The following is a 13,751-nucleotide window of genomic DNA, read 5'->3' as shown; positions in this document are numbered from 1 at the left end:
TGGAATAAATAAAATTTTTGTTTTATGAAGGTCCATATGTGGAATCTAAGACTTAACATGTAAGAGCCGTTAATCATCCTTAGGGTGATGTTACTTGAGGGAAACACTAATGGGCCCTCATGTAAAAGACTGTTGTAATCGATTTAGTCAAGACTCTTGTTTGCCTCTGATGGGATGAGTCAATTTAGTGTCTTTAAAAGTCTCTACATTGTCAGATCCAGTGAATTAATCTCAATATATAATCATACCCGCAGCAATATACATCATAACATTATAAAGTCTTTATCATCAATGTTGTTTTCTTTTCTTTGTCCATCTAGAATAACAACTCAGAGATTTTAAAAATTTTCACCTAATCAGGAAAGCCAAATAAGCTCTGTTTGTGGAAGCAGGAGAGAGAAAATATAATGTTTTGAGAAAATAAGTAAGATCTTTAGTCATGCAATTTTTCCTCTCAATGAGGATTATGATGATTTTTTCAGGCAGAATCTCAATTTACTTCAGATAAAACCTGCCAGGAGATGTGTACAGGAGTTATAACATCATTGTCATGAAGGAGATGAGCTTGAGGGAAATGGATTAAAACCCTATGTTTTATCTAATACTACAATGAGACATTAGAGGGTCCGTGAAGTGAGTCCTATGCCCAAGAATGTTGGCCTTATTTTAACAATATAACCCTAAAACATTGTTCCTGTTCATTTCAGCTACAACTGAACAGAAATTTAGAGAACTAATAGTAAACTGCTTAATACTATGGTTTAGGTGGCAGGAAACTAGTCACTTCATTTTCCTTGACTTTAGTCTTAAGCAAATATTATATAATGAGCTTAATAAATTGCTTGGGTCATTTCTTTTAGTTTTTTCTAGGAAAATATTTAAAAATAACATTTTCACTGTATATTTTAGAAAAGACTGAGCTTACAAAAGTCCCAAACTGAGGAAATGTTTGTCACATTCTCCTTTTGCACAATAACATTTCCAGTCTTAGTGTCTTACATAGGAGCAAAGCAGATGCAAGAATCATATACTCTCGGTCAACAGTTTTGAATATAAACTGAAATCACTTACCAAAAAATTGACATTGTAAGATCGGAACGGGGTTTATACCTTCACTAAATGTGTTTTCCTCTATGTACACTCTATGTATGGTCTAGAATCTTCCACAATAGGAATAAATTACCAAAGGAAAGAAATGGAAGTATCAAAAGGGAAATGTTACACCTGGATATGTAAGAACAGTTGTACCCTTTTAACTGCAAGCTCAGAATCTACTATTACTATTTTTATATAGTCAAAATTTTTCTTTTAATAGGGCACAAAGGAAAAAGAAAAAATTAAATTTTATCTCATTTCTGTCTCTGAGAATGACAATAATCTTAGCATCAATTTAAGCATCAATCTGCCCTTCTGGAAATACTATTTACATTACAACAGGTAGAAACTTGAGCTGTTGAAACACTGGTTTTTCTCAAGACTATTTATAGTGCTAATGATGTCTTTTTTTCTTTGGAATGAGTATCTCTTTATCAACCAATGATATCTTAATTGGGGATAGAGATTCAAAATTTGAATAATAAATGCTTCAAGGTCATACTAAAAAAAGCCAGTAAGGGTTGGTTTTAATTAATAAAATGAAATGGATATTTGTGTAAAAATTGTTGTATCTCTTATCACCAAAGTGTTTAGCTAATTTCCTTAGAAAATTATTTGTACTTAACACTTATTTTGCATAGGACTCCATGTGCTATCTCAGAAAGTACAACACTGCTTTATACACAAATGTGAGAAAACTTGAATTCCACATTTCTCATAATAAAACTGTTCAAGAAAGTAGGTGTGCTGTTTGCAGCAGGCTTAAGTTCCTGTGCACAGGTTAGGGTGCATGATTAAAAGACACCACTGCATTAAGGTGATGGTAAGTGTGAGCGCATATTTGCACTGTACTATCAGATATCCAAATAAAAAAATGGTCTTCTTGATTTGATCCTCCTATAAATCAGGACAATTCTAGGATTGGCCTTATGTCCACTTGAAAGAAACATTTAACTTGAGAATTAGCAGACTCTTCAGTAAATTGCTTCAACAAAACAATAAAATATGGTAGCAGATGGTACAACGGATGTGCTGCCTGGGAACATGGCTGTGGGTGATCTCAACTGGTGAATTAAATGGAATCAGTCTAGGCACAGCTCAGGGGACTTGGGGTTGGTTAATTATGACATTCAGAACATAGGCTGTGGCAGACAACTGGTGTTTGTCGTCAGTGAAGCCATGATTATAACATTCCAGAAAACTGGAAGAAGTCAGGCTAGATTCACTGATTTAGAGCCCTGGGTAATTCAGCACTTTGGACAATTCCCAAGGAAACTGCTTCCCTCCAGATTCTTACACAGTAATTAACATTTAGGTGACCAGAATCATCCACTTAATTCCACTTCGTTGTTGTCTCACCTATCCTTGCATATGACCTTAGTTACAAGGAAATTACCTGCATTCACCTGAAGAGCTCTGTGCTCCATTTCAGATGAAGCCTAGATCTTCAGTAGCCACATGAAGGTTCTCAATGTTGTTGTGCTACTTATCACAAGCCATATCACTGTGCCTTGATCTAGTAATCCTGAAATTTATCCCCCAAGAGTGCAATTTTTCCTGATCCAGAAGTACAGGAATTAGTTTTGATCAGAAGGAAGTGATAGTAAACTTGTGATTGTTCAACTAATTGCATTTACAAAGTGCTCCAACTTTGAGACTCCTTCACCCTTGGATATGCTCACTTTATTTTGTATTTCAACTAGTCTATGCTATGGGTTCATTGTTATGAATCAGTACGCTTCTGGGTGGGGTGGATGGATGAAGTTTTTTTCCTACTTAAAACCATTAAACTGGCTCATTCTAAGTTGTTAACTCTAACTCTTTAATTATAATAAACTTGAGGGTGGGGCTAATAGTTGCTCATAAGGTGCTAATAGAGGGCTAACAGAATCCATATTCAATTGTTGGATGATTGATCAATATTCAAGACTATATTCTTGAAATGTCCAGATAAGGAGAAAATAGGATGCTGGGATGAGTTGGCAGAGTACCATGGTCAGTCTTGGGGCATGAGATTATACCTCAGACATGAATATAAACTTAGTTTTCTAAATAGAAAAAGGCTTGTAAAAGTGTCACTAAATTCTGCTACAAAGGTAGATCATTTGGGCAGTGATAGCAATTACAAATCAAGAAATGCTGGCAAAATGGCAATAATATCCACTTCTAAATGAAAGCAAATGTTCAAAGACAGGATTTTTTCCCTAAGAGACAGAGCACTGAACTGTACATATTATAGATATCATATCAGGATTTTTAAAATGATTCACAAAAAGGTGAGGATGAGCTCACCCAAGTCTTGGAATATAGTCCCTTTACCAACACTTGCAGTCACTATCACAGCCAAGGACATATGCTTGGTCTTGGTCTTGGTCTCATTCTGATGGGCATGGACTCCCTGTCAATAAGATCTCTCCAGGATGTTATTTCAGTTAGGTTATGGTAATGACCCAACTAAATCAGGTTGGGCTTTAATCCAGATTAGTGGATTAAAGAGTAATATAAGTAGAGTGGAGGTCAGATGGAGAGAGAAGCCCCAGGAAGAAGCCAGAAGCTGGAAGTCAACGGAACCCAGAAGAGAAAGAAGGCGTCGCCATTTGCATTGCCATGTGACAGAAAAAAACAAGCATCCCCAAAGATTCCCAGCCTGTGAAAAAATACCCACCCCAGATAAAAGCAAGCCTTCTAGCCTCTGAAACCCTGAGCCAAAAAACTCCTGCTGTTAAGTTAACCCACTGATAATATTTGTTTTAGCAGCCAGGGAACTAAAACATGGCATAATTTAGGAATACTAAATATGTATATATTATTAAGGCAAATTAAGGCCTTCCTCATGGGCTCCAGTAAATAAAATAATTGCTTTTTTGGATCAAGGACTTTCAGCCCATTTCTAAGAGGCAGAACTGCAATCCAGAAGAGTCCAATCAATTTCTAAGCAAAGGACAAGTTCCATTTGAGTTACCACCAAGATTAAAAAAGAAAAGTAGACAATGAGACAAAACTGTCTACATATGAGAGATGCTTAAAAAGAATATATTTTTCTATGTAACCACTCTTTGGGTAGATTTCCTATTCTAAAATTGAGGGGTGAGGATGAAGATCGGTGACACTATAAAGGTTGTTTTCTCAACAATGAGTAGCTTTTCTCATTAATTATAGAAGACTTTCTTGACTTTTGCTAATAAAAAAGAGGGAATTCTCAATTTCCCCGAAAAAAAAAACACCATCAACTTGGGAAGCATTTAGGATGGGTAAGACAAGGCAGGGGCTGTCTCTTTACCTCCGTTGCATTAGTGGTCTTGCTATTCTGGTTTGTGGGTTGAGTTCTAGGAAGTCCTTACCGTCTTCAGGACTCCACTCTGTTAAAAGAAGATCTGTAACTTTAAAACTGAGAGCAAATTTATCCCTTATTATTTCCACTGGTGTATTCACTCTATATTAGACATGAATTTTCTAGTCTGGCTCAGGGCATGAGAATGCACTAGCAAGGAGGGAAGGTGTAGTGACCCAAACACTACAGAAAGGAGAATGTACAACATAGAGAAACTGGGCTTTTATTTAAAGCATACTTAGGGGAGAATGATATCATGAAAATTTGACAAATATGAAAGCTCTCAGGTCTTCCTTTGGTGGAGTAGCACATGATTGTTACTTTGTACATTCTAAAATCACCAACAAAAGAAAAGGCATTCCCTAGGTTTCCTTGAAAAATAACCCATTAAGTGGTGTCCCTAAGTTTAGAGTCTATGACAAATCCTGAAGGAATAGCAGTGATTTTTTTTTATTAGAATGTGAACTTTACTGGCTCTAGTAGGAAAACCCAAAGACCCTGAGATTTGAGAATGTTCCCTGTATATTCACCCAGATATTTATTGCTTCTGTCCTGAGAAAAGAGATTCTTTTTCATCCAAGAACAAAATGTGCATTGGTAAAGCAATTATATTGATGCCCCGAAATCTTATAGGTTAATTAGCCTTACTATTCAGTAAGCGGTTATATGTATACTAGGGTGATTAGCAAGTTGGCACTAAACACACAAAAAACTAAACTCATGGTACTTAAAGGATATCTGCAGAAGATTCAGGATAACTTACCCTGGGCTCATAAAGCTTAGCTATGTTTGAGTGGTTTTAAGACATTTCCCTCAAAATGTAACTGGAACATAAAATTTATGCTATATATTTCAATGTCGATGTTATATCTATTGACATCTAACTTATCATGAGAATAATAAAAACTAAACATGAAAAATTGTTTGAATTTTTTCAGCCTATATATAAACAGTTTATAAAGTATTTTCTAAACAAAAAGAAAAAACATATTATTGGTCATGCTACTATTAGGTCATATTACTATTAGAACACTCCTGTGTATTAAGCCCTTGGTTCTTTGTTATGTAAATAAGATATTTAAATAAATTAGATACAATACCCTATTAATGACAGACATACAAACTAATGAATGTCACAAAGCCCACAGGAAAATATTATATAAAATGTGCATTTACTCTGACTTCTTTGATTTAATTATTTTCTAGGATTTATACAGGCAACTATATTCAAATATAATTTAAGGAAGCTTAAATCATCCACACAGCCTTCTATTCTTAAAATATTTTTGATCAATCTCTATTTTCACTTGTTTTTGACAAAATCAAAAGATAGAGCACGAGCACATAAAACTTTTTACTCTTTTCTGGGGATTTTGCCTATTTCCTGTAAATGTGGCAATAAGCGGCTAAACGTCTCAGCCATCACTAAGTTGGCTCAGGAGACCTAAGTATTGAAAGAGATTTTAATACTTCTGTCTAACAATCTCAAAATACTCAGCTCTTGAATAACTTAAGTCCATTGAATATCAGTAATTAAATGAAGGATGAGGTAGAGGACCAAAGTGTTAGCATGGCAGATCCATTTTATTTGCTGATGATGGCAGGTCTCAGGTTTTGATGACCTAAGCAGCAATGTATATATATGAATTTTAAATATGTCATTTGCTATTAAATGCCATTCAATAAAACTAGATTTATCTTTGGACTTAATAATAATTAACTTTACATATAGAATAACTTGGTTAGATAGGAAGGCAAAGTGCTTTCTTTGTTTTTACTTTTAGTTATGTTATTTAAAAATTTCATTAGATATGTACACATATATAATTACATTAGACTTAAACTACATGCATATAAATGTAACTTAATAGAGTAAAAGTTGTTGTTCCAATATACTGTTCTTTATATTGTACTTTTCAAGGTAAGACTGCTGAAGTTCAGAGATATTTACTGAGTCATTTAATATTTACAACAGATAAGTAATAAAGCCAATGCTTCTTCCACTGAAATCCCCATTGAGGGTTTTGTTTTTATTTGTTGCCCATTTTTAACTCAGGTATACAAGGAGACTTGCTATTGTGGTAGAGCTTTGGAGCTCACCCACAAGTCATATTATCTTACTTCATCATTTTGCATGTGAGGCTAGTAAAGGCCAGAGAAGTGGATGATCTTGAGAAAGTCACACAGAGCTAAGGACAGAGATGGAACTCCAGCATGCATTCTTTTAGGTCCTGCCTAGAGATGAAGCTCCTTTATCTGGAAGAACACAGCTCTGCCTCAGGAGACAAAAGGATACTTCATTGGGTATATACATTTACATTTCTCTCAGCATCTCAAGATGAGAATTAACCCAGATGTATTTTAATGCTCCTTTAGGAAATACATTTTGAAAATTACCTAATTAAAGTCCCAAAGCAAGAACAGGAGCACCTTGGTAATCTGGTGTGCTAACGCATTACAATCAAATGAGAAAGAATGTGATCAAACAAGGAATTGAGATAGCTGTAAAATTGTGCTCACCTTCATAGGTCCCACTTTCTAGGAGGGCACCGCTTTTCTCCAATTCCATAAAATCTTCAACAGTGATGAAAATATAGTCCACTCCAGGGACTTCGCCTTCCTTATGTGGCCTTGTGGTGCCTGAATAAGAAAAATTTAAAACAAAAGACTAAGTGATTTGTTCTTGAACTTTAGAAATACCACCATACTTCTGAGTATTCACGAGCACTTGTTTGTGTATCTGAGAGTTGGCAGTTTGCATTTGTCCTTCTGTTTGTTTGGCAACAGAAAAATAGCAGGGAGTAAAGATTAAAGTAAACATGCAAAGCATTTTCTTCCTCATGCTTACAAAGAGTTCATTGCCATGGAATGTGGCTGCAGAGGGAAAAATGTAGACAATTGTGCTCTTTCTGAGGAGGTGGTTTGGGGGCCAGGAGTCTGCTGGCTCAGGCATTTACGTATTTCACTCCCTGAATGGACATGTATTGTTCTGTAGACTGCTGTGCTGTGACATAAACTATAATGGAAAACAGAAATGTTATTAAAGATGTCAATTTATCTTTCTATTTTCATGATCTGCTTCCTTTGGTGGTGGTGGTGGTGGTGGTGGTGGGGTGTTGGTTTTCATTTGTTAAATTTGCACCAAAGGATAACTTTTATGTGATTTAAAGGATCACAAAAATCTTCACTATTACTTAAAATAAAACAATAATTGAACAAGAATAATAATTACATTTGAGTTAGTGATTATGCTAGTAATATAATATCCAATTGGACAGGAGGAATCTTCCTTAAAACCCATAGCACAGGCTCTCCAACAACTCCTTGGCATGACCTTCCATCCATCCTTCATTACAGCCTTGAGTCCTGAGTGGATTGGGAGGCGACACCCTTTTAAGGGTTACTAGGGTTCTAGGGGTCCATGGCTCCTGCTCCCTGCACTGCCTACAGAATGAATGTGCTGCAGTGGCCTGAGATGGCAGGAGCTGTGGATGATCAGCCTGTGGCTCAGTCTGGCTCTACCTGAAAGCCCGGACTTGCAGCTCTACTGCCCAGTTTGTGAAACAGGAGGAAAAGAGCCATATTCAAGGTTGAGGGCTGCTTCTGGTCCACTTCCATTCCTGAATATGCCTCAAGCTCCTTCCTTTCCTTTTCTATGCACTTACATAAGGCATTCTGTGTGGTCGGAATAGAGTTTCTATAATGTATACATGCAAAGTGTATGCAGAAACAGAGGGCAAATATACAAGCAAGTTAGTACTGTGGCAGGATTCTTCATGTTTAAAATCTCCCTCATATTCTCTAAAGACTAAATCAAAAGTATTTCAAACCCTTACATTTTACTTTTATTCTCTGGATTTGAAATCTTTATCTACTAGGCCATGAAAATAGGCAGGCAGTTCTCCTTTTGGTCCATTAGGATCAAATCTGGACTGCAAATGACAGGCATAAACTAATATCAGAATGTGCAATGTACTAGGGAAAATGATTTTTGGTGAATACGAACAATTTCCATTGAAAACACTTTTTAGGGTTTGAAGGTATTATTTTCTAAAATTGTATTTTTTTCTACTCTTCTTTAGGGGATTCAAAACAATTTTCTTCCTTAACCAAGTTTAATGACTTCCCCCTGAATTTGTTATTCTATTTTGTTTAACGTGCCGCATTTTGCAATATTTCCTACTGCTATTATGCTATAAAATATAATCCTCCCACGCCCAGCATGCATAATGTTGTCAAATTAATGTTTCTATGAGAACCTTAACTTTCAATATCCTGTCTTTTATGTGCTTAACCTTTGTGAATTAAAAGTGCATTAACATGGTTTTTGGCAATCAATTGGTTGTTCCGTTTTTTTAGAGCACACTCTAATCATTAAGAAAAAATCACATGCCTGAGATTCAATTTTCCTTTCTGATTTATCTGCATACTTCAGAAACTACACACTTTGACTAATTAACTGCTTGCAGTATGGCAAAGCATTCCTAGCGTAATATGGGAACAGAATCTCATGCTCCAAGACAGTTTTCAGGGCTGCCGCTGTATCTGGAGTAACCCGCCTGATACAAATTCTAGAGAACAAGTTTGGAGTTGTGCATTTCCTGGGAGGGCCGTGGGTACTTTCAGCACTTTGGCTCCATGTTCCCCCTTGGCCCAACACCAACGTACAGTTGCTGCATCAGTATCGCCTGCTGCTGCTGACCTGCCTGCTGCTGGCTCCTGCTTGGGCTGGGAGATTGCCTGCCTTGCTGTTGCTTGCAGAATTCTTCTCCACAACCTCAAACTCTGAAATCCCCATCTTTGACATCAATCTCCCATTCTCTTTTCTTATTCTGTTCTTTCTAGTTGTAACCTCTGGTCTCTTGCTCTCTCCTAATTTCTCTGCTGTGTTGCCCAAATCTGGCTTCATTTGCCTTGCTAACTACTAAGGGTCAGGGAACAACCTAGAATCGCTTCCTTCCTTAGTTTATTCTCACTGTTCCTTGGCTCCAAATAAGCTCCGAACTTCATATTGAATGGCTGTTCCATTCACAGGCTGCACTTGCTGCAGAAACCATGACATTTCATGACAAATTATCCTACAAATTCACATCATTTATTGCCACTTTGATCTACCACTGCCTGACAATCCTTTCACACATCTCCTTGCTTTGATCAAATTCCCACTATTGTCCACTCTGAATTACACTGACCTCTAGGAGAAGGCATTGGATTACCCTTTTTGTTAAAATAAGATGCAATTTGAAATCAAAATCCCTAAATTTCCTGATCTCTACTTCCTTTGTGCATTATTTCCATATTTTCTCTTTGCCTTCTAGCCTCAAACTTAATTGGAATTATCCATCCATCTATCTAAGATAAATCCTTTCTCTGCCTACTTTCAAAATTTATTTTTTATTTTTTATCAAAATTATATTTCTAGATATTTTAAATAAAGATTCAATCAATTCTACAAGGCTTATTAACAATTTAAAAAGTTGTCTCTCTTCGGTACCCTACTTTCTCCCCACACATGATTGTTTTGGTTTACCCCATATCTCTATATAATTTGTTTATGACATCTCAATTTTTCACTTCAGTCATTATTTCATGACTTTCCAATAAATAAAATGAGGATTTAGTTCCCTTTTGCCCACACTTCTACCCTTCACACATCACACACCACTCCTTCCCCGTTTTTCTCCATTTTCCCAATAGAACAAAATTGTATTTAGATTACTACTTAAAATATGCATTAATAATATTATATAGGCCTATTCCCAGCTGAAGTGTTAATGTACTGACTACTTTTTACTTCTATTACAACTTTTGTTTACCCTAGCTTTAATATTTTTCCCATTCCCTAAAATTTCCATGTACTAATCTTTAATTTAATCTTTACACTCCATTTTTTGAGACTTGAATGCCTGAAGATGTTTTCCTTGAAACTTCACACTAATCTGGATTCCCAGGTAGCAAATAAGAATCAATATTTCAGTGAGATATCATAATGAAAATCTATATTTTCTCCATCTCGCTCTCCTGCTAATGTCATCACCATTCTTCCATTCCTGTTGTTCTTCACTTTCTCTGTCACCTTTGAGTCAGTCCTCCTTTGCTCTTTTCTTCCATTTCCAAAATATTTGGCAAATTCTAGGCCCTGTAACTCCACAATATCATACTTCTCTCTACACTCTCTTTGCTCTAAGTACCACCATCCCTTAGTAGGCGATGGCTCTGTCCTTGGGGTCTGCCTCCCCTTTCTTATCACTACACTCTTTCATTACCCCTGGGAAAACACAAGACTGATCACAGCTCCCCTGCAGAGGGCTTTTCTACCCAAATTCTGGTCAAAAGACTTGGTTGAAAAGGTAGGGGCTAGAAAATACTGAGAAGTAAATGGAGTCAGAAAAAGTTCATATTCTGTTATTTATAGTAAAAGGCAACTCTCATGTCATGCAGATAGTAGTCTCTCTCGTTGGACTTTCCTTGATGAAACATGTGAGAGGACATAAATTAAGAATGTCCTGCTTACAAAATGTACCACTCTCCTTTCTTTTCAGCCTAAATTTTCCTCCATTAGAATCCCTCTGGCTTAGATAAAAGAGAAACTGCCTTTAAAATTATACCATTGGAGAAAAGAATGAGCTCTGGAATCAAACTGCCTGTGCTTATAGGGGCTCCACCACTGGCTATCAGTCTTATTTTGAACAAGAGCCTTCATTTTCATAAATTCCAGTTTTCATATCTGTATAATGGGAATAAAACCATTTGTTTCTTCATGGGACTGACAAGAGAAATAAATGAGACAATTGCTACAGTGTATTTAAGACAATATATCACACATATTAAGCATTCATAAAGGGTTCTATGTTAAGAACTGTTGCCTGAAAGAGCCGAGATGACATCATGGATAGTTTTTTCCATGTATTCGTGCCTCATATATTAATTGAGTACTTACTATGTACCAAGTACTTTTCTAGGTACTTGGAATATATCCTTAAATAACAAAGAATAGAATCACTATTTTCATGGAATTTATGTACTAACTGGGAGAGACAGAATAAATTAAAAGCATAATTAAAAAGTATGTAATATGTTAGAAATGTGATAAAAGCTATTAATTGACCATGAAATCAAGTAATTGGGACTTACAAGGCTGGTGACCAAGATTAAGTGTTATCTTAGACAGCACAGAGAGAAAGACTGAAGGAAAGAGAGAGAGATTGTTTGAAAAGGACTTGAAATGAAGCAGAGGCCTACAAAGCCTGTGCCCACTGGCTTGCCAGAGACGAATGGCAGTTTGGCTAGATTCCTCTGGAAGGAACTGGAGATCTACAAATAGATCTGCTGTATTTTAGAAGGGATCACTGAATTCTTAAAAAAGAAATTTCACTTATTTCTGATCTACCTTAATTCAACTGGTTTAACATTGGTGCCCAATGTAGGAATTTTTGAACTTTCAAAGTGATTTTCATAGGACTGATAGATGACAGTAGTGCATGACAGGTTTTAATGAGCAGTGCATGTGCATATATTTAGATATCCTGATATCACCTTCATTTTTAAAGGAAGAAGGCAGAAGCATGTTGTGACAGCCAAGTTGTTAGAACTGGAATTCAGGACATCTATATTCCATTTTACTTTTAATATTTTTATAAGTGATCATGGATTAAAACTCCAATTAGTTGATCATAAGTTTTCCTATCATGCAATGGGGAAAATAATAGATATGAAGGGTCATTACAAAAAGTAAAACATGAACACCATGGCAACATGATTGAATTCCTCCCTAGTAATATTAGTAGTTTTACTAAGAGATATACAATCCCACCAAACATCATCATTGGTATGTTATTTTTGGAATCTCTTGTAATCAAAATCTTAATGCAATTAACTTCATTCAGCTTCTTGTAAAGGTAAAGTTATTATGCCTAAAGACAGATGGAAATAAATTCATTTCTCTCGATTACACTCTGAAATGTAGAACATGATGGCTTAGTCTTTACAAATGCCCTTTCATCTTTTGTTAGGTAGGCACATAAGAAAGGCAGAGCCTAAGCACTAGGTTGTAAAAAGTTGTTTTGTTTTTTCCCCATTTGTTGAATCATTTGAACAGTGTGAAAGTGCTCATAAAACTTGATTAGTGGGTCATTTAACTTTATAGGCAGGCATAACACCTTAGACAACAAGAGTCAGAAAACATAATTTTAGATATATGTATCCAGGAAGAAAACAATATTAGTTGGCGGTAAATCAATTGGCAAGGCAGTGAATGAAGAAAGGGAAAGCAATTGGTGATCTAGGAAAACCCTTTTGGAAAGAAATATGAATTTAAAATTAAGGCAAACACATGTGAAAAGTAATGAAGTATTTGTTGTACAATGGTAATTTGCAGCTAAAGGTAATTAACACCTGTACTGGAGGAAAACTTAAATTGGATTTCTTGAAGCAGTTACTTACCTTATTTTTATGCCAAAATAATTATAGTTGTTTTCCTCCCTCAAAAGATTATGAATACAGAGGTGCCATTGAAACAAGACTCAACAATAGTAACAAGTAATCACCAAGCATTAGGAATAGGTTGGAGGATAGGGAGAATAAAAGATAAGAGAGATGACTAATTGTACAGCTGAAGTTGAAGCTCACCTTCTTCTATTGTTTCTCTATGTTATATTGGGACTTTCCTAAGTGGTATATAGAAAAGTCCAAAATAAATTTAAGTACAAATTTTATGGTTTTTGACCTTCATTCTTATGTCTTATAGATACTCCTCCAAATACTGTAAATACTGTAGTTAGAGCTAAAAGGGAAGAAATGCTACAAAGTTGAGATTTTGCTTCATCTCCTATTACTTCATATCTTTAAAAAGAGCTTATTTAATTGCTAAATTAAGTAGTACATGAATAATACCTTGTTCATGACTTAATGAAAGCCTACTGTACCTCTGTTCAAAAGACAAGTCTAAAGGGAATGAATTTGCTCCCAAATGGTATTGATACACAGAAAAAGCACATGAAGGCCACTTGGCATTTTGTTACCATGGCAACTGGGGGGGCCAAAGAAGTTTTCATTATTATTATTATCCTACTTTTAAAATCAAAGAACATTGTCCCTTTGCCTTAGGAATAAAAGAGCATGGCATTTATGGTAATTGTAATTCCAAAGCACATTTCCCCTCAGCCTTCTGATATTTCCTAATTTCAGTTTTCAAAAAACTGCCATTGGCTCACATGGACAAGAAAGGAATACTACCTACATGATGGTTCAGTGCAATCATCGATTGTTATTGTGGTCTTTTATGAGGTTCTGAAAGTGACTCATAAGTGCCTGGCATGTGGCAGGC

General features: G+C 35.8%; 1 protein-coding gene across 5 annotated transcripts in view; it reads right to left on the bottom strand.

The window, feature by feature from the left end:
* The window catches only part of MAGI2 (membrane associated guanylate kinase, WW and PDZ domain containing 2), a 1,419,055-nt gene that overhangs the window by 566,194 nt on the left and 839,110 nt on the right, over positions 1-13,751 (bottom strand). For all 5 annotated transcript variants that reach the window (XM_058297943.2, XM_058297944.2, XM_071215009.1 and 2 more), the window contains one exon: positions 6,947-7,066. In XM_058297943.2, coding sequence (XP_058153926.1) covers positions 6,947-7,066 — 120 coding nt within the window. The remainder of the gene's footprint in view (positions 1-6,946; positions 7,067-13,751) is intronic.

Source organism: Dasypus novemcinctus, chromosome 5, assembly GCF_030445035.2.
Source record: "Dasypus novemcinctus isolate mDasNov1 chromosome 5, mDasNov1.1.hap2, whole genome shotgun sequence".
In the NCBI taxonomy this organism is placed as follows: Eukaryota; Metazoa; Chordata; class Mammalia; order Cingulata; family Dasypodidae; genus Dasypus; species Dasypus novemcinctus.
The sequence above is the reverse complement of the archived record's forward strand: the minus strand, read 5'-3'. Positions and strand labels throughout refer to the sequence as shown.